At 46.6% G+C, this 19140-nt stretch overlaps 2 protein-coding genes across 6 annotated transcripts in view; one reads left to right on the top strand and one right to left on the bottom strand.

Moving 5' to 3' along the window:
- Positions 1–385: 385 nt before the first annotated feature.
- Positions 386–17459, bottom strand: SAAL1 (serum amyloid A like 1). 4 transcript variants are annotated; one of them, XM_073347332.2, is made up of 14 exons: positions 17353–17459; positions 14169–14347; positions 12915–13028; positions 12667–12708; positions 10723–10806; positions 8431–8510; positions 7696–7755; positions 7298–7413; positions 6298–6481; positions 5944–6026; positions 5638–5826; positions 4289–4485; positions 2746–2838; positions 386–2027 (listed from the first exon to the last, which is right to left on the bottom strand). In XM_073347332.2, exons 2-14 carry the CDS (start codon positions 14289–14291, stop codon positions 1935–1937), a joined length of 1458 nt encoding a protein of 485 aa, XP_073203433.1. In that variant the 5' UTR covers positions 14292–14347; positions 17353–17459; the 3' UTR covers positions 386–1934. The 4 variants fall into 4 exon arrangements, with proteins under 4 accessions (XP_073203433.1, XP_073203434.1, XP_073203435.1 ...); XM_073347333.2 differs by lacking the exon at positions 17353–17459 and adding an exon at positions 16987–17255; XM_073347334.2 differs by lacking the exon at positions 12667–12708 and having other exon boundaries at positions 17353–17458.
- The window catches only part of LOC140912630 (serum amyloid A protein), a 31766-nt gene continuing 27889 nt past the window's right edge, over positions 15264–19140 (top strand). The window contains exon 1 of one of the 2 annotated variants that reach the window (XM_073347326.2): positions 15264–15642. In XM_073347326.2, the coding sequence (XP_073203427.1) occupies positions 15507–15642 (136 nt within the window). In that variant the 5' untranslated portion in view covers positions 15264–15506. The remainder of the gene's footprint in view (positions 15643–19140) is intronic. The other variant, XM_073347327.2, reaches the window with a different exon arrangement.

Genomic DNA, 19140 nt, shown 5'->3' with positions numbered 1-19140 from the left:
AAAGCACTAAACCTCAAGAGATGAAAACAAGCAAAGATTGTGAATGCTGAAAGAAACCTATGGTACCTTCCCAATAAAAGGACTTCTATGGTATTCTCTTAGATAAGCATCGTTAAAATAATGTAGGGAAAAGGCCAGAAGGCTACTTCCACTGGAAGAAAGATAATTTGTCTCATTAGCTTTAGTGACAAAGCAAAGGCTTACAATATATTGAGAGACAGTGTTAAAAACAAATTTCTGGTAAAGGAGGACATGTTTCACAGGATATTTACAACAGGAAACAGGTTTCAGTTCTATTCTTAGAAGTTACCTTCACTCAAGACAGTAGTAAATATTTGACAGTTCTTCAGAAGGCATATTTGACACAAAGTAAAGAAAACCAAAGTGCTTTTTAAAAATAACTTTATTATAAACCTGTAGTTTTAATAAAATATTCAAAAATGCCAACGTAGTATGAAAACCCTGTAGCCACTCAGTTACCAACTGCTTCCAATAACATATAAAAAATGCAAGAAACGACTGCAATTCTTATGGTGACTTCAGTCAGCATTTTCAAGCTTTTAAGTCCCCTTGCCAACAACAGAGATGCTGTCAATTACCTGATGGAATGGCTGAGTAATACCACCTCTGAAAACAAGCTTGGATGAAAAGACTTAGCACACGTACAGATACTGTATCTTCAATAATTACGACCTGTACATGTAACTCAGGACAAGTAAAGTAGAAGCCTAGAGAAATCTGGATAACTGTGGAATGAATGTATGCTAATGAGCTATTCTCCATGAACTTGTTCCATCGTATCTTTATATCTCAAATTAATTTTGTCTACTTGTTGCCAGTTCCAGTTTATAGAAACAACATGAGCCAACATATTGTTGTAATATCTTTGATGTCCAAACACAGCAGACAGATGAGCTGCACTGCACCCAGATAAAACATATGAAAATGTACTGCAGTTAAAAAAAACCTGAAGAGTGGGATTTTGAGAAGCATTTGAGAGAGTTGAAATTCAGTAGGAGCTGGGATATCTAACTCCCTTAAGCATCTTTGAAAATCCCAGCCTAAAAAGCCATTTCTAATTTAATTCAAAATAATTCAACATAACAACATACATCAATAAGGAACGAGAACTGTTTGATATTTTTCTGAACTGAAGCATAGAGAGCTTTTCTAAAAAGCAGCGTCTTGTATGCAAGAGATTAAATCTAGATCTACTCTATAACTCTGCGTCAGGCAACTTGACTACAACAAGCAGAAGTTGCCGTGTAGCCTGAAAGTATTTCATTTTAAACTGTGTTGGAGCTAGAGTCCCTAGATTGCCCATAGTGAAAGGGGCTTAGAAATTAGATGTACAGACATCGTAGCAGAATAGGTTGCAAAATTTCTATAACATCTGCACACATTACTGACATCTTCCAAAACAAAGCAAGTAATTTATCAGTGTGATATAACTGCTTTACTGAGGTGACTGAAGAAATTAATGATTGCTTAGCTAGAAGATATTTAAGATTTCTTTTTGACTAACCCTCCTACCAAGAACAATGCAAGAGAGTCAGTAGCATTTTAAAAGATTCCATACATTTCATTGTTTCAACAGATGAAAAGCACAAGCTCACAGGTTATTAAAATACAAAAGAATATTTATAGTTCTGCTTTGCACTTCAAATAAGCAAAGAAATCAAAGCCTCTGATCACAAAAGCTGACAAGACTGCAGGATGAAGAACTGACTTCAAGTGAGTTTATTTCCTTCCCCATCCCAGATCAGGTTAATCCAAGATTAACCAGGAATATCTGTGAAATTTCTTAAATACCATCTGCAGGTAAGGGGGTTAAACTCATTCTTCTGAGTTTATGGACATGTTGATTTCTAAAATACTGTAAAGAAACAGTCAAAATCCTCATTCCATAGGAAGAAAATATTCCATGTACTTTCTTATGTCTGCAGCCTCAGGCTTGGGAAACGTTTTTCTAGACTGTCAGCAAGCGTCTGATCAGCCTCACGCAGTGCTTCAAGGAAACTTTCCACCTAGAAATAAAACACAAGTATGAAACAAAACACAAATACACTCAGATGGAATGAAGGAATTGCCATACTGGCTCAGACCAGTGGTCTGTATATTCCAGTAGCCTATCACTGACAGCAGACAGTACTATTTCAGAAGAAGGTGCAAGAAACCCTGCACTAGGCAGTTATAGGACAAATTAATCTGCCCCCCAAACATCCAAAATTAGAAGCTGGTTTGAAGCCTGAAAAACGAGTGTTTATATCACTTCCAAGACTTTTTTTTTTTTTTTAAGTGTTTACTGATGTAGAACTGGATCTTCTAGTTATCTATATAAATAGCTCAACCTTTTTTGAATCATGCTAAACTCTTGCCACGAGATATCATTGAGTCCAACGACATCCACAGACTAATCTATAGAATACAATTCGCTCCAATACCAGTGAAGGTTTGAGCTTGCTTAAAAAATATATATTTGTTTTTCGTTCTTTGGAAATCAGATATGCTTTTTTTTTTTAAATCACTCTATTAAAACAAAGCAGCTCTGCCAATTTACATTAGCTGATGATCTAGCTCAAAGTTTTGGCTGATGTGAGCCAAAAAAAAAGGAAAGAAAATATAAATGTCTGATGTGTCATCCGATATTGCATCTTATGTCAGAGTAATCCTGCCCTCTTTAAACCTGGCTATAAATTGCCCTGCATGTTCTCACCCATGTTAAAGATTTTGTCACATACTCACTGAAGTGAAATATAGTGGTAAAAGATTCTGAAACGCACAGGAACATTTCTGTTCATTTAGATATCCCTGGTTCAATCCCTCTAATATGTTTTCCTAGAAAACAACAGTAAAAAATAAACACAACTAGTATTTCATAAACAGTTGCTGAATACATAAGCTCACAGCCACGTGCATAGTGTCATATATATAAGCCCCTTCGTTTTCAGTTTAAACGGATTTTTACCAAAGAACTCCCAGGTTTTACAAAAAAGTATTATTCTTTTTTTTCCTGAGTTCCACCCTACTTTTGTATCATTCAAATATATAAAAAATAACTTGTTCTATTATGAAAATACAGATATCTCATGCATTGTACTGTATTACGATAATACACTAGTCTGTGTGTATGTGCAAAGCTGCCCGTTGAAGTAAAGCTACAAATTAGTCTACGAGATGTACACAGGCACGCACACAAGCTCTGAAGTGCATGCACAAGCGAACGTACTGATGAATCTCACACCCACCACGTACACATTTCAAGCTGTTAGCAGATAACGGTTTAAAGATTTGACATACACAAATGGGAAGAAAACGAAAATCTGTATCGGAATATGTTTCAGAACTCAAGGAAGCACTCAAAAGTTTTAAAAAAACAAAAACAGGAGAAAAGGATGAAGTTGAGTGTATGCGCTGCACACGATGTGTCCCAATTATTAAATGTAAATATTCATAGTCTAATAGTTCTAAGGCTACAAGAGTACATTTTTTATTCAAATGAAAAGTTTTATTTGGGGATTAGAGATATACTGGTTCTTAAACTCAGAGGTGGCATTGTGTTTTAATTCTACAGCAAACCACATTGATGAATGGAATTCAGAGCATTAATCTACTGAATACTTTCCCCCCCGTCTTTTCATCCACCAAAATATACCCCAATATTTACCCAGAAAAATTATTAATAATTTTTTGCACTGATTTTCACCTGTTTTTGTTGTTGTGGTAATAAACACTGATAAATTCCTGGGAAAAATCAAACAAAATAAAAACTGAAAATAAAGGGCTCTACATATACATGTCCTTGTATTGTAAAGCAGGTAAAATACATCATATAAATAAGAAAGCTTACAGTCTAGAGACAATAGTTGACGCAAAACCGAATAGAAAATGGGAAAACATTCTCTCAGTTTAAATGCTCTCACAAAAAAAATCTTCAGAACTTATTAGCCAGGAGCTGAGAAATTGCCACTTAAATAAAGACCTACATGTATTCTTTCCCTGACTGAACTTCATTAATTCACATGCAACAAGGAATTACCAATGTACATCAAGAAGGTTACTTTGTGAGATAAACTGATTGAAGTCCTCAGAAATATCTTGGTCTCTATCTTGTGCCATATAGGTTACAGTTGTGCCTCCAGTCACTTCTCTAACCAGAACCTTACAGAACTCAATTCTGGTACATAGTTGTACTTTGAGCAAAGAAAAGGAAGAAAATGCCCCTTGAATAATAAGATTTCCTCTTTCCCTCCTCTGCATAAAATCCTCCTAAATTTTTTCTCTTTACCTTAGTCAATTCTTGAAGCATATTGGAAAGCAATTCACAACAGATATCCTTCAAGATTTTCAGATGGAAGTCTTCCTCAACTGTTCCCGACTTCTTAGTCTCCTCTGGCTGTGATTTCTTTGAGTTATCAAAAGATCTCTTCCCACAGTCCTCCATGTTTTGTAAGATTCGAATCAAACTCCCAATCAGAGGCATATCTAACATACAAAAACAGGAAACCACAGTTTTACAAACTGAAAGACAGATTTGGGTTTTTTTTCCCAGATACTGTCAAGAGGATCCATTTTGAAACATGAAGAAAGATTTGATAAGGATGTAGAAATGTACATTCAGATTGCTTCAAGACCATAGGTTATCTGTATATGTCACTGTTTGTCAATAAGGTTTTTAAAAGTGTCAGGAGATAGCACAATCCAGGAGACAAAACTCGAGAGACCTGGGAATTGTTACATACAATTGGTATCTCACTCTCTATCATAACTGCACACCACTCCTTTCTGCAGGCCATGTGTCTTTAAAGACATAGCTCCATGGCATGGGGGAATTTCCCCAGCAATAGTTCACAGAAAGCACAATACCTCCCATGCTTCTGATGCCTAAGCCAAACCAATCTCCCCCCTTTTACTGGAAGGGTATGTGCTACCTTGTGCAGGTCCAACTCCTTGAGCCCTCTCCCCATTACTTGTATACCTAGGCTGCACCAAGCCCAGACCCAATAGCAAAGGAAACCTGGACATTGCTGTAAGCCATTCAATTTAGTTACCATCTGAAGAAAGGAAAACAGAGGGTAGTACAGTAAACTTTGCACAATAATAAACCCAACTGCCAGCCAAGTGAGCAGTGCAATTTTCTGCTCCTAAAGAAATCAACTCTCATTCCATGTCACTCCTTTCCATCTTAAAGGCTAGCCTATGTTTTCATCCATTTCTCAGAGACATTCACAATGGTTGATGCAAATGATAAAAATGCACGAATTAAATACAGAATTCCCTCCTACCTCTTAAAATAACTGCAACCCCAGCCTCTGTCATTAACAAGTATTATTTTTGCAGTTCTATTACTTATCACCATAACTGGTAAAGAGGAGACTCAGCTGAAAATCCAGCTCCAAATACCCCCCGAATTTTAGAAACATTTAAATCTGAACTCTGGTTTAGATAAAAATTTTGCAAGTCACCCCTTTCTTTATAATGGGCCAATTTGTTACCTTTATGTTGTTCTAAACTTGTAACAATTCTGTGCCCTAAACCAGTCTTGAGTAACCATTAATAAATTAAATTAACATGCCCTCCCACTACTGGCATGACTCTAAAGTCATCAATTGTACAGGAACTAAAAATGATACTTGCTTTTTCTCATCTTGACATATTCCTGTTGTATCTGTGAAGCAAACATGGCAGACAGTACAGACAAAATAGAGGCCAATACACTCTTCTGCTCTTGAATGATGATTGGTGGATCATCTGGCTGGCAGAGTTCATGGCAAACCAGACCATAAAGTAAAGTCCAAGTCTCTTTTCCTCCATCAGGAGACTGCACTTGAGAAAGAAAAAAAACCGATTCAAGGAGAGAATTTTTTTTTTACTTAAGTATCTGTCACGATCTAACGTCACTGCAGCATTGTTCCATAATATACAACAATTCAAGTGTCTTACCAATAGCATGAATGCCCTCATCCACTGTGGTTAGGAGCTGCAAGATATGCATATAAACATCAAGCCCCTCTGGATTATCTGAGCTACATCAAACAAAGAAAACAGATGAGTTCATTATTAATAGAAAAATGACTCTTCATGAACACTAGGATACAAGGATTATCCAACTGGCCCACAAACAACAAGAAACTTTAGAATAAATCATCATGGCACTTTTATATGACAAATCACAGGGACCAAATCCTATTACTCATAGGAGTAGCCCCACTGAAGTCAAGAGTTTCAGGATTGGGCTGCAAGAAGATAATCAGCAGTCACCCTAGCCCCAAAATTAAGGAGAAAAAGCACACGTACCAGACTTGTTTTGCTGCTTCAAGTACACAAGGTACAATCTTAAAATCTGGATGTTCTTCTGGGGAATCATCTGTAGACTGTCCCACTGACTGACAAGAGCCATTTTTAATCCACTTTAACATTAGTTCTTCATCCAGGTCAAAGAGCTTGTCCACCACCTCACCCACTTTAACCAGCAGTTCAACTGCACAGACAAAAACATAATAAATTTTGATGAATAATGAAAAACTAGCATACAAAATTCTTACCCATGTTAACACACAAAAAACAGAATTTAGAATAAATATTCATGCTGAGTAGCACTTCACACTTTCAGTAGTCCCACTGAAATCAAACATACAAGACCCTCAAACAGAAGAGCAAAGTATTATTATTTCTTAAAATAGGGAACAGTAGGGATGTTTCTTCTAAGTCAAAAAGCTGAAATTTTAGGATTTTTGCATAAACATTCTGCTGTTTTTATTTAGCTGAAGATGAAAAACACATTTTTATAAATGTCAGTCAAGGTACATGCTTAAAACAGTGTAAGAATTGAAATGTTACAAGAAGAAACAGAATAGCTGCCTATTACTTGGCTTATTTTTCTAAAAGTGTTTTTCAGTTTAGTTCTAACAAGACAACAGTGCATTTAGATAGCAAACCTTAAAAAGAGATACAATGTTACACTGGAATAACTGAAAACATGGGCTTGTTTTAAAACAATAAAAATGCCAAGTACATGTACTTCAATAAGGACCATGTGATTTGCCTTAATGAAAGAAATTTGATCCTGCACAGATGTAAATCTAGGGCCGATTTCAATCTTCCCTTTTTCTTTAGGGATCAGACAGATCTATAAAACCTGCAAGAGTACATGCAGTTTATTCTGTACTCATGAAGTTTACTATTTTTAATGTATTCTACACTTTAAAAAAAAAACAATTTGTCTTTACAATTCAGATGTACTTCAGCATTGCGTTTTATCTATCAACACCAATACCCAAATTACTTGGCAACTTACCATTTGTAGAGCTTGACATGATAAAACAAACACAGTCATACACGGATGGGTTTTCTCGGATTCTTTCAACCCAGATGTTGGCCACCTCAGCTTGGGAGAGGCAGGTTAACAACAACCTAGACAATAATTGCAATTTTAGCTTTGCATGTAATTAAAATATAGTGGGTCAGGTCCTAGTTACAGTAGTGTTAATGTGGATTTACACTAATCTTACTGGTACAATGGAGAAAAAAAATCAAGCCCACGAGGGATGAAATCCAAGTACACTGTGGAACTTAAGAATGGAAAGGGAGAGAAAACAAAATAATCAGCCCACTCTCAAGGATTTTATTTACAAGCATTAGAACACATTAAAACTATCAAACATCAATATTTCAGTTGCTAACAAGATGCCCTACCTGCTTGTTTCCAGCAAAGTAGGAGAGTCCGAATCACATAAATGTTGCAATAATATTTGTCTGTAAATAAAAGTTACAATCTTAAGTTTAACTGAATTGTTCTTAAAAAAAATTAATTTTAGAACAGGATTAATTTCACATCAATTTTTCATACCAGCAGTTTGCCGCAACATAAAAGTAAAATCCTCCTCTACTTGTGCAGAAATTAATGATATTTCCAATTCTAAAAATTCAGACAAAAATGCATTCCTGGGCATCTATCAATATATGCTCAAGGGTTTATGATGAGTGTTAGGAGGAGACTCATGGTTAACTGATAGTTCTTCTCTTCATCATAGCTTTTTTTAGCACTGAAAATTTCTCAAAGCGGCATTATCTTCCATTCAGCAACTAGTCAGTTGAAATGCCTGAACTAAGTTGGGGCAGAGAACGAGAAACTTTGTTCCTCCTCTTAACATAACCCATGTGAGATACAGAACAGTGGATTAATTTATCTGCATTGCACTTCTCAAGACAGACAAGCCCAATAAATGACCCTTTCTTTGTTAAAAAAAATAAATAAAAGAAACGACTACAGAGACAAAAATATTTACAATAAAATTAATTTTCTAACATTTAACCCTAATCTATTTGGTCCAAAATCTAAGACTAAAAAGAGTCTTAATGTTTAATCCATATTTTGTAAACATATACACACACATGATGCAAAGCAAAAGCACACACAAACAAACTCACCCAAGATTGTCATCTTTACTAATAGACATGCATATGTCTTGGAAACAGGCCATATTACCCAATATTCCCACACAGATTTCCTGTGAAGTCAAATTATAGTGGGATTAGACAATGCAATATAGGTACCCTTAGGGTACAGATCTAACTGTGGGGGAGCTGGTTCTCACTTCTTTTCTACAGGAGTTAGTATTAGCGTTCACTTTCCACACAGACTGAATGTTTCCATTAGAGATGTCATGTAGGAATGCCTCGGATGCACTGATGGCTAATTATACTATGGACAAATGATGGCAAGTATTCCTCAGGCTTATCATAGTTAAGGGTTTAAAAAATCAAAAATGAATATACCTTGAAACAAACTTCTCTGGTTTCGTTAGATAGGCCAGACAAATAGATACTTTGTGCAAATCAGTTTGGAGCTTAGCTGGATTCATAAGAACTCAGCACACAAATGCAACCCCATGACATATTCGCCTCCTGACAAGAGAAAGGATCTTCTCAATAAACCCCTCACAGACCTCAATTGCTGATTGCAGTATTTTTAAAAACAAAATGCAGCAGATATCACCAACAGATTATATTCACTCCTGGACAATGACCAAAAGAATGTACAGCTCTACACCAAGATCAAGGACTCTGAAGTATCTTGTGAATAACTAGTGCTAATAACAAATGTCACTGGAAACCTTGAAATCTCAAATCTTCAGTAACGTAAAGTTTGGATTCTAGCCCTGACAGGTAAAAAGGTAAAAAAGAAAGTCATTTTTACTCCCATCTTTTTTCACCACCTTTAAATTACACCACAATTTTAGCAGCCACTGTCTCAAATTGCTAAGGAGAGACGCCAATGCCACGGCATATATGATCAGAGAATTTGGAACCCAACTTTCAAATGACATAAAGCATTAAAAGTGAGATTTTCAAAAGCCATCAGTATTAGCCTAATTCTTCTTCCACTGACTTCAGTGCGAGTGGAGTTAAGACAACTGTGACGGGGCAGAGTGGCCCCACACTGGTATCGTGTGGGTTAACCCTTCCTTCCTGGCAGAGGAAGCCCTGCTGGGCATGCCCCAACTGGGGAATAAGTATAAAAGCCTGCAAAGGTGCTCAGTCTGGGCTGACCACGGGAGGAGAAGGAGGCACACTGCCAGCTCTGGAGGAGGGACACCCAAAGTTCCCAGATCCAGGGGCCAGCCAAGCCGGGACACACCCAACGCCCAGGACGGAGGTTTTGTCCAGAGGGGACAGACCGGAGGACCCCCCCCCGCAGGAGTGGAGAAGGCGACATTGAGGGTAGGAAGTGACCCAGGGGCATCTTAGAGACAGGCAGCATCAAAGCTGCGCTGACGTTCGATGTGTTGCAGGCGGATCCCCGCCGAGCTAAGCACGAGGGGAAACACCGCCAGTAGAAGAGCCCTGGGTCGGGACCCGGTGGAGAGGGCAGGCCCGGGTCCCCCTACCTCTCCCACCATTGGGATACACCTACCTTCCTGAGGGGGAGTTATATGGACTCCGGCCGCCGGGCCACACTGCCCCAAGGTGCAGGGTGAGTTATACAGACTCCGGCCGCCAGGCCGCACTACCCTGCTTGCGAGGGGGATTGTATAGACTCCAGCCACCAGGCTGCACTACCCCAACATGGGGAGCGATTTACGTGGACCTGGCCGTCGGGCCACACTGCCCGATACTCAGGGCGACACCTGGACTCAAGCGGATAGGTCCCACTACCCCGACTAAGGGGCAAGCACAGGAAAGCCGGCCATGGGGCCACACTGGAACGCCCTTACAGGACAGGCGTGGGAACATAGGAGTGGCTAGGCCCCAACATCCCCCCGCCCCCGCCACAAAGGGGCGCTGCAGTACCAGACCCATCACAACAACACTGAGCACTTCTGGAATTCCTAATCTTAATTCCTATCTAGAGTGGATTGTGAGATACAGACTGCTAAAATCACATGAGCTGAAAAGCGGGGGAGTGGGGGCGGGACAAGTGATTATAAGAATGACAGAATTGTAAGTACTGATATCTGATAATCCACTAAGACCAAAATCACCTTGGGAGACCAGAACAAATACCTACATTCAAGACCTGTAACATTTTCTAAACACTGATCATAGACCAAAGAGCAGAAGGAAGATTGAAAGCACTGGCTGTAGTTTATTTTAAAAGCCACCCCCCAACTCCACCTTACCATTCAACTCCTATACAAACAAAACAAGAAGGAAGGAGAAAGGGGAGGATATTTTGCAAGTGTTCACCTAGGACAGCACTTTCCATTAATCTATACTTACAATAAGTCGAGGACACTTAGACTTGGCAAACACTCCCATAAATATATCAGGGGCATTAAATTCTTGGAGAAATAATGCAACATCCTGGGGAGAAAAAGTGTTAATTAGACTTTTTTTTCCTTTTTAAAATATAATTTCCACATGCAAATCAAATGTTTCTCTCATTGAATCAGGCTGGATCAAGCAGTTGTCAGATTCACTATGACAGGTGAGTTATCTACCAAGCCCTGTAGGCTTGTCAATTACAGTCAATGACAAATGAAAATAGAGACACACAACTGTAGATATGTTTGATCTTGTCCTCTTCCCTGATCTTTCAGTTGTCAGAGTTTTTGCCTTCCTCATGCTGATCTTCAGTCCAAACTTTCTGCTTTCTCAGTCTACCTGGCAGTTATTCTCTGTAAATATTCCTTGGACAATGCTAGGAAATCAACATCCTCTGTGAATCTAAGGTGATTCACTATCCTCCCACATGAAATAAGAGGAGTCATATTATCTCTCAGTGCTAATCAATACTGCTTCCAGGACCAAGCTGAACAAATTTGGCTAAAGCGTGCATCCTTGTCTCACTCCTATGGTTATCCTGAACCTTTCCATCAGCTTCTTGTCTACTCTCGCCACACTCACTGACTTGCTGTAAATGTTTTCTACCAGCTTGATCAATTTCTTGGGGATGCCATATGTTCAAGACTTGTCATAATCTTTTCTGCCAAATGCTATCAAAAGGTTGTTTAAAATCTCTAAAGTTGTTAGAACACAACCAAATTTGTTATATCTGCTTCTCTGATATCTGTCTCATCACAAAGAGCTGACTTTTTATACTCCATCCTGGTCTAAATCTGGTCTGTCCCTCTGCAAGCACTGCTTTATGCACCTCTCCATTCTTTTTAGGGACCATTTCATCTACTGTGTTCCAGACTCCGTACAACTCTTCAGAATATTCTTTCCCTCCTTCATGCTTTGCTTCTTCATCCTCAACTATTTGCCTCCACTTGTCTTTCACTGTTGACAGCTTCAACTCATATGTCCCATTCAGTTTTCTTATCTTTCAATACAACTTGTGTCACACTTCTTTTTGTGTATTCCTCTTTTTTTAAAAAACAAAACAAAACACTGTTCTATGTCTTTTCAATGTTCATTTCTTCTTTCACCAGAAACATGATGTTTTTCTGAACAGCTTCCTTGTATTCTTTCCTGACACATTTCCTGATAAATTGGTCATAGATTTTAGTTCTTGGCACATTTTCAGTTGCGCCCAGCCTCAACCCTGTCAATGCCAACATTAACTTATGAATTGATCCAATATCTGCCACAAATAATCTGCATGACAACACACTTGATTTCCACCTGTGATTCACAAGTACATCATCTATCATATTCTTACTTTGCCCATCACGTGATAGCCAATTCCACTCCCTCATCAGCTTTCTTTGTTGGAACAGCGTGTTCATTATCACTGGGTTGTTGCGTAGACAGAAATTTAGTAGCTTCTCTCCTCTTTTGCTTTCTTCATTGAGTTTCAATCTGCCTGTTGCTCCATCCCAGAAATCCAGTCCAATCCTACTTTCACATGAAAGTTTCCCAACACTATAACCTATCTTGTCTTCAAACTTCTTGTATTGCTTTCTGTACATCATTATAAAATTCATTGATTTCTTCCTTGCGCACTGCTAAAGTCAGTGCATATACTTGTACTATTGTGACAGAAGCAGATTTTATTCTAAATCTCCTCAACATATGAAAAGATATTGGACTTTAGCACCAATGCAACTCCATCCTGGTGTCCGCCCCTTCCCTTCCCGGGACCCAACTGCCTGTATCTAATAGAAGGTCTTTCTTCATGAGATAGTGTTTGCTTTAAAGCACATAAAAAATCTTGCAATTCTCAGCCTGGTACTTGAAAAACTTTCATGATAGGGACAGGCATCTTTTACGTCAACTTACCAGGCGTACTCTGCTTAGGGGATCCTCAGCAGATAGCACCAACTAGAATAGAGAAGGAGCAACACCATCCAAGTTCGGAAGCTGGCAAAGAGTGCTTGTTAAATCTTCCACTAACCAGCGCTATCAATCCTCTTCTTAGAGGAGCATTTCGACTGAAGATATTCAGTGAAAGGCTGAGGCACTGCAGAGAAATTTCTCAGCTTTACAGTTGAATTCAATACTTCATTACAGGCTGCTCACCAACATACCTCGTCCATTGACATGTCCCACATTTTACAAATGTCATTCTCCATTTCTTCATCTAGCTCTGTCTGCACTTCCTCACGATTCGAGTTGGAGTCACTCTTTTCAGGGCTAATGACCTATCAAGTGAAGTAAAAAGAAAATGGAGCAACAGTAAGGGAGTGACAGTGAATTCTTCAAGACAATCTATTGCTTTAGTTATCCAAAGACAGACGACACTAACAATCTACTCTTTTCAGACCTTCCAAAACTGTACTGCTCATTTTTAAGCATTTTCTAAATTAATCTTCTTGGGCAGAAAAGTCTTTCCTTGAACGATATGCAGGCCTTTCACCTCACCTGGGCTCAATTTACTCATCTAAAAAAGCAGGGACAACAATACTTACCTACCTGACAGATTGCTGGGAAGTTTAATCGACATTTGTTAGAGGGTATGAGGTCCTCTCTTGAAATGTTCAAGTATTACTTCCTTTGCAGAGATATTACACACAGGTGAGTAAGATATATTTCTCATAACAAATTAATTGTGTGCACTGGGCTAGCTACATTAAAGTTATCAAATCATACAACGATATGTGAGCAAGAACCAGGTAGCCAAGCATCTGAGAGAGAAAGAATGTTTGGTGCCAACTTAGAGTACTGGCCCTCCCCATCCAGTATCCTATCTCCAGCCCTGGTCATCCCTGATGCTTCAGAGGAAGGAAATAAAAAAAGAACACCCCCAGAATACATTGTGGGCCAGGAAATGCCTTCCTGACCCCCCACCAGTGGCTGACTAAAACCATGAAGCATAAGCTTTTAGGAACATGAGACATAAACCAGAAGTGAACCCCAGGGCTCTTGAGCCCTGACCCCCTACATCACATATTTGTCATACATACTTATAAATTATACTCATAAATTTCTCGAGTGCTCTCTTAAAACTAATTGTGTTGGCTGCCCCTCAACTCCTATTGGGATGCTGCTTCCACCCCTCTAATGACTAGAAACATTCTTTTAATTTCCCACCTGAATTTGTTCATGAGCAGTTTACATCCCTTTATTCTTGCACCAAAGTTGTCCTTTAGCTTAAACAGCTATTCACCTTCCTTATAACAGTGAGCAATCTTATCCCTGGTTACTTACTGAGGTCACTTTCTCTACATGTTACAACACCCATTATTTAACCTGCAGGTCATCTGTTAACACAAAAAGAGCTCAGTACCTAAGAGTGTCCCCAGCACATCTTCAGAGACCGAGAAATGGCACTTATCACGCACCTCTATCAGTTTTGTAAGGATACTGAACAGCCAATGCTTGCTGTAGACTGTGTTCCCAATGGAATCCCCTGCTGCCTGCTCGTCCTCAGCATCGCTAGAAGGGGGCGAAGGATTCCGGTCCATTTTTCAAAAATCCAGCACAATCTCTGGACCAGAAGTTTTCCAGCAATCCTGCTTCTCTAGAAACAAAGATAAGTGGGGAGTGACTCCAGGCAAGAGCTGGCAGCATCCCTGTCCCTACCAAACCACGGATGGGTCCCAGTACTGGGTTTACCATGGCACCAGTGGCTCCATGGCGCTGGGCCACACTCAGAAGGGGCCCCAGTGTCCGGACTTGCTGCTCCAGCCTCAAGCCTTATCTCCCAGCCGGCTGAGCAGGCCAGGAAATTTACCCCCGACCCTGCTCCACCCCCGCCTCGCCTCTTTCTGCCTCTGCTCCACCCCAGCCCTGCCCGCACTTCACCCCACCCCTTCCCCTGAGCTAAGTCCTGGGGGACTGCAGCAGGGGTCAGGCTCTCCCTGCACTCAGTGGGTAGCAGGAAGTGGAGTGACCCAGCCCCAGCCCGCTCCACCGGCTCCCAGCCGCACCACCAGTGAGTGCGGGGGGTGGTTCCCCTGTGCCCCCCAGTCCCAAGGCTGGGAGCCAGGGGAGCAGAGTGGAGCATATTGGGGCTGGGTCACTCCACTTCCCAACACCCCATGAGTGTGGGGTCAGGCCCCCCTGCAATCACCAGCTAGCAGGAAAGGGAGCGACGCAGACCCAGCCTGCTCCGCCAGCTTGTGCTGGAGGGTGGTTTCTCCCCTACCCCCCAAGCTTGCTCCTGCCCCCCACACACCTTGGGTGCAGCCCCTCTTCCCCCCTGCAGGGGACGGCATAGGGCACCACAATGTCTAGGGGCAGCCCTACTGGCCCCCTCCAGGCATGTGGGTCTTGAGGGAGCCTGGCTGGGGCAGGCCAGGCTCCCACTCTGCCCTGGCTGGTTATGCCGCTTCCAAGGAGCCAGAGGGATCCCTGACCGGCCCCAGCAGTGCTGCAGGCTCAGCCCATGTATGGACATAGTCACTGCCAGCAGGCCAGTGAGTGTGGCTGGGGGGCAGAAAGGGCGTGGGGGAGTAGGTCTCTGGAGGGTCAGGGGGAGGGCCACTGGGCAGTGGGTGTTCTGTATGGAGTACTCCTGGGGGAATGAAAACAGATCCCCTGCAGATTTCTTTGCTTCCCTTTCAAAAGTGACGGAAAAGCAAAGGGAGGGGGGTGGCAGCGGAGAACACACATGGGCTTAGTTTGGGGGGGGCAGTATCCCCCTAACAGAGGCAAGGCATGGGGGCACACAGAGTCACATGCCACTGCCTCCCCCACCCTTTCTGCAAGCACAGAGCTGCCCAAAGAGAGTGCTGCTCAGAAGATGCCACTTTCTGGGTCCTAGATTGAGCTCCCGTTCTGTGTGCTGGGAGCCATCCTGTTTTCTGTACAACAGTAAGTGCCTATGGTGGGGAAGGGCAGGGGCAGGCTGTGGCTTGGGGGAAAGAGGCAGTGGGGAAGGAAGGGGGTGGGGTGGGGAGAGGAGGAGATGGAATGGTGGGGAAGGGGCATGGGATGGAGAAGAGAAGGGGATGGGGAAGCCGGGGTAGGAAGAAGCAGGGGCAGGGGGAAAGAGACAGGGGGGAAGGAACGGGGTGGGATGGGGAGGAGATAGAGCAGTGGGGAGAGGAAGGGAAGGGAAAGCAGGGGCAGGAGAACGCTGGAGCCCAGTGTGCAGCATCCCCTTGGCAAAAACTGGGGCTCCCCTGTTAAACAGGCCCATCCAACCCTCACTCTGACAAGCTCAATCTCCCCTGCATCTGAACCACGCCGATGAGCCCTCCAGACACCCTCCCCACTGAGCCCCAAACACCTGCACCCCCACCCAAATGAACCCCATCTCTCCTGTACCCCATCTCACCCTCCCCGCTGAGCCCCAAACACCTTCACCTGGATCCCCTGCAGAGTCCCATTGCCCCTGAAACCCCACAATGAACTTCTGTGCATCCAACTCTCCCACTGAGCCTCCCGCACCCAGATTGCCCCACAGAGAACTCTCTTAGCCCTACACTAAGTCCCTCTGCATTTGGATCCTGCTGCCGGGCTGAGCCTGTTCGCCCACAACCTGATGCGCCTGGCACGGGGGGGGAAGGGCCCCAGGGTGTTTCTGGGGCAGGCCTGGCCCCTGCACTGCGTCAAGGTCGGGTACAGCCTCACGGCCGAGCCCCTGTCCCAGGATGGGGTGGGGGGAGGCTGCAGGGTAATCTCCCACCTCCATGCAACCAGTGGTCTGTGCTCCCCACTGCCATGTTGGAGCCTCCACATTTATTTATTGACGAATAAACTCTGCATAATCTTAAAACACTGTGCGCAGAAATTTTAATGCGTTGGTGCAGACTCGCCTCAGGAATATGGGGGGCTGTGACGGGGTTGGGGGGGCTGTGAGGAAGGCGGTGGGCAAGTCTCTGGGCGGGGAGCGGTGTGGTGCAGTTGTGGTGGGAGGCCATTGGGGGAGGTCTCTGGGCAGGGGGGCAGTGTGGGGCGGGCTCGCCCTCAAGGGGAAGGGGCCTGCGGGCCGCCCAGGGCTGGGCAGGCCAGTGTGCGCCTGGCAGCCGCAGGTTTGTAAGCAGGGCCCTCCTGCTGGGCTGCTCCCGCCGCCCTGCGGCTCCGTGCCCCAGCCCCCCCGTCACGCCGGAGCCCGACCGCCCCGAGCCCCCCTGCACCTTGCCCCACAAATGTGTGTGGGGCCAGGCCCACAAAAAGCTAAACCGGCCCCGAGGCGTCTCCCGCAACCACAACCTGCGTCGCCTTCCCCGCCACGACACGAACGCCGCATCCCGCAGAGCGCTGCTGCCTCCTGCCGCCCCACCCCGCCTCCGCGGGGCACCGGCTCCCCGCCCCTCCACCCCACGGACCCAGAGCCCACAGCGCGCAGACCCCACGGAGCACCGGCTCCCCCGGCCGCCCAGGCAGCCGCCGGTCTCAGAGGGCCGGGGCAGGAGACTCCGCCCATCGCCGGGCGAGGCAGGGGCGCGGCGGGCACCCGGAGCAAGTCGCGGCCCGCTCCCTCCTCCCCTCACGCCGCTGCGGGGACGGGAGCGGCTCCTGCATCGGCCCCAGCTGCTCAGCCCCGCCAGGGGCCGGATCCCGCCGCACGCGGCTCACCCGGCCAGGGGGGCTCAGCGCTCTCCGCCGCGCGGCTGCTGGGCCCGACCCCAACAACCCTGCCCCGCGGCCAGCCAGAGAGAGAGAGACAGACAGCGCCTCAGCCGCCCCACAGCGCCCCCCGCAGCCCGGCCTCCCACCGACAGACAGCGCCTCAGCCGCCCCACAGCGCCCCCTGCAGCCCGGCCTCCCACAGACAGACAGCGCCTCAGCCGCCCCACAGCGCCCCCCGGCCTCCCACCGACAGACAGCGCCTCAGCCGCCCCACAGCGCCCCCCGCAGCCCGGCCTCCCACCGACAGACAGCGCCTCAGCCGCCCCACAGCGCCCCCCGCAGCCCGGCCTCCCACCGACAGACAGCGCCTCAGCCGCCCCACAGCGCCCCCCGCAGCCCGGCCTCCCACCGACAGACAGCGCCTCAGCCGCCCCACAGCGCCCCCCGCAGCCCGGCCTCCCACAGACAGACAGCGCCTCAGCCGCCCCACAGCGCCCCCCGCAGCCCGGCCTCCCACCGACAGACAGCGCCTCAGCCGCCCCACAGCGCCCCCCGCAGCCCGGCCTCCCACCGACAGACAGCGCCTCAGCCGCCCCACAGCGCCCCCCGCAGCCCGGCCTCCCACCGACAGACAGCGCCTCAGCCGCCCCACAGCGCCCCCCGCAGCCCGGCCTCCCACAGACAGACAGCGCCTCAGCCGCCCCACAGCGCCCCCCGCAGCCCGGCCTCCCACCGACAGACAGCGCCTCAGCCGCCCCACAGCGCCCCCCGCAGCCCGGCCTCCCACCGACAGACAGCGCCTCAGCCGCCCCACAGCGCCCCCCGCAGCCCGGCCTCCCACCGACAGACAGCGCCTCAGCCGCCCCACAGCGCCCCCCGCAGCCCGGCCTCCCACCGACAGACAGCGCCTCACCCGCCCCACAGCGCCCCCCGCAGCCCGGCCTCCCACCGACAGACAGCGCCTCACCCGCCCCACAGCGCCCCCCGCAGCCCGGCCTCCCACCGACAGACAGCGCCTCAGCCGCCCCACAGCGCCCCCCGCAGCCCGGCCTCCCACCGACAGACAGCGCCTCAGCCGCCCCACAGCGCCCCCCGCAGCCCGGCCTCCCACCGACAGACAGCGCCTCAGCCGCCCCACAGCGCCCCCCGCAGCCCAGCCTCCCACCGACAGACAGCGCCTCAGCCGCCCCACAGCGCCCCCCGCAGCCCGGCCTCCCACAGACAGACAGCGCCTCAGCCGCCCCACAGCGCCCTCCGCAGCCCGGCCTCCCACAGACAGACAGCGCCTCAGCCGCCCCACAGCGCCCCCTGCAGCCCTGCCTCCCACAGACAGACAGCGCCTCAGCCGCCCCACAGCGCCCCCCGCAGCCCGGCCTCCCACAGACAGACAGCGCCTCAGCCGCCCCACAGCGCCCCCCGCAGCCCGGCCTCCCACCGACAGACAGCGCCTCAGCCGCCCCACAGCGCCCCCCGCAGCCCGGCCTCCCACAGACAGACAGCGCCTCAGCCGCCCCACAGCGCCCCCTTCAGCCCGGCCTCCCACAGACAGACAGCGCCTCAGCCGCCCCACAGCGCCCCCTGCAGCCCTGCCTCCCACAGACAGACAGCGCCTCAGCCGCCCCACAGCGCCCCCTGCAGCCCTGCCTCCCACAGACAGACAGCGCCTCAGCCGCCCCACAGCGCCCCCTTCAGCCCGACCTCCCACAGACAGACAGCGCCTCAGCCGCCCCACAGCGCCCCCTGCAGCCCGGCCTCCCACCGACAGACAGCGCCTCACCCGCCCCACAGCGCCCC

This window comes from Lepidochelys kempii, chromosome 6, assembly GCF_965140285.1.
Source record: "Lepidochelys kempii isolate rLepKem1 chromosome 6, rLepKem1.hap1, whole genome shotgun sequence".
NCBI classification, from domain to species: Eukaryota; Metazoa; Chordata; order Testudines; family Cheloniidae; genus Lepidochelys; species Lepidochelys kempii.
The sequence above is the reverse complement of the archived record's forward strand: the minus strand, read 5'-3'. Positions and strand labels throughout refer to the sequence as shown.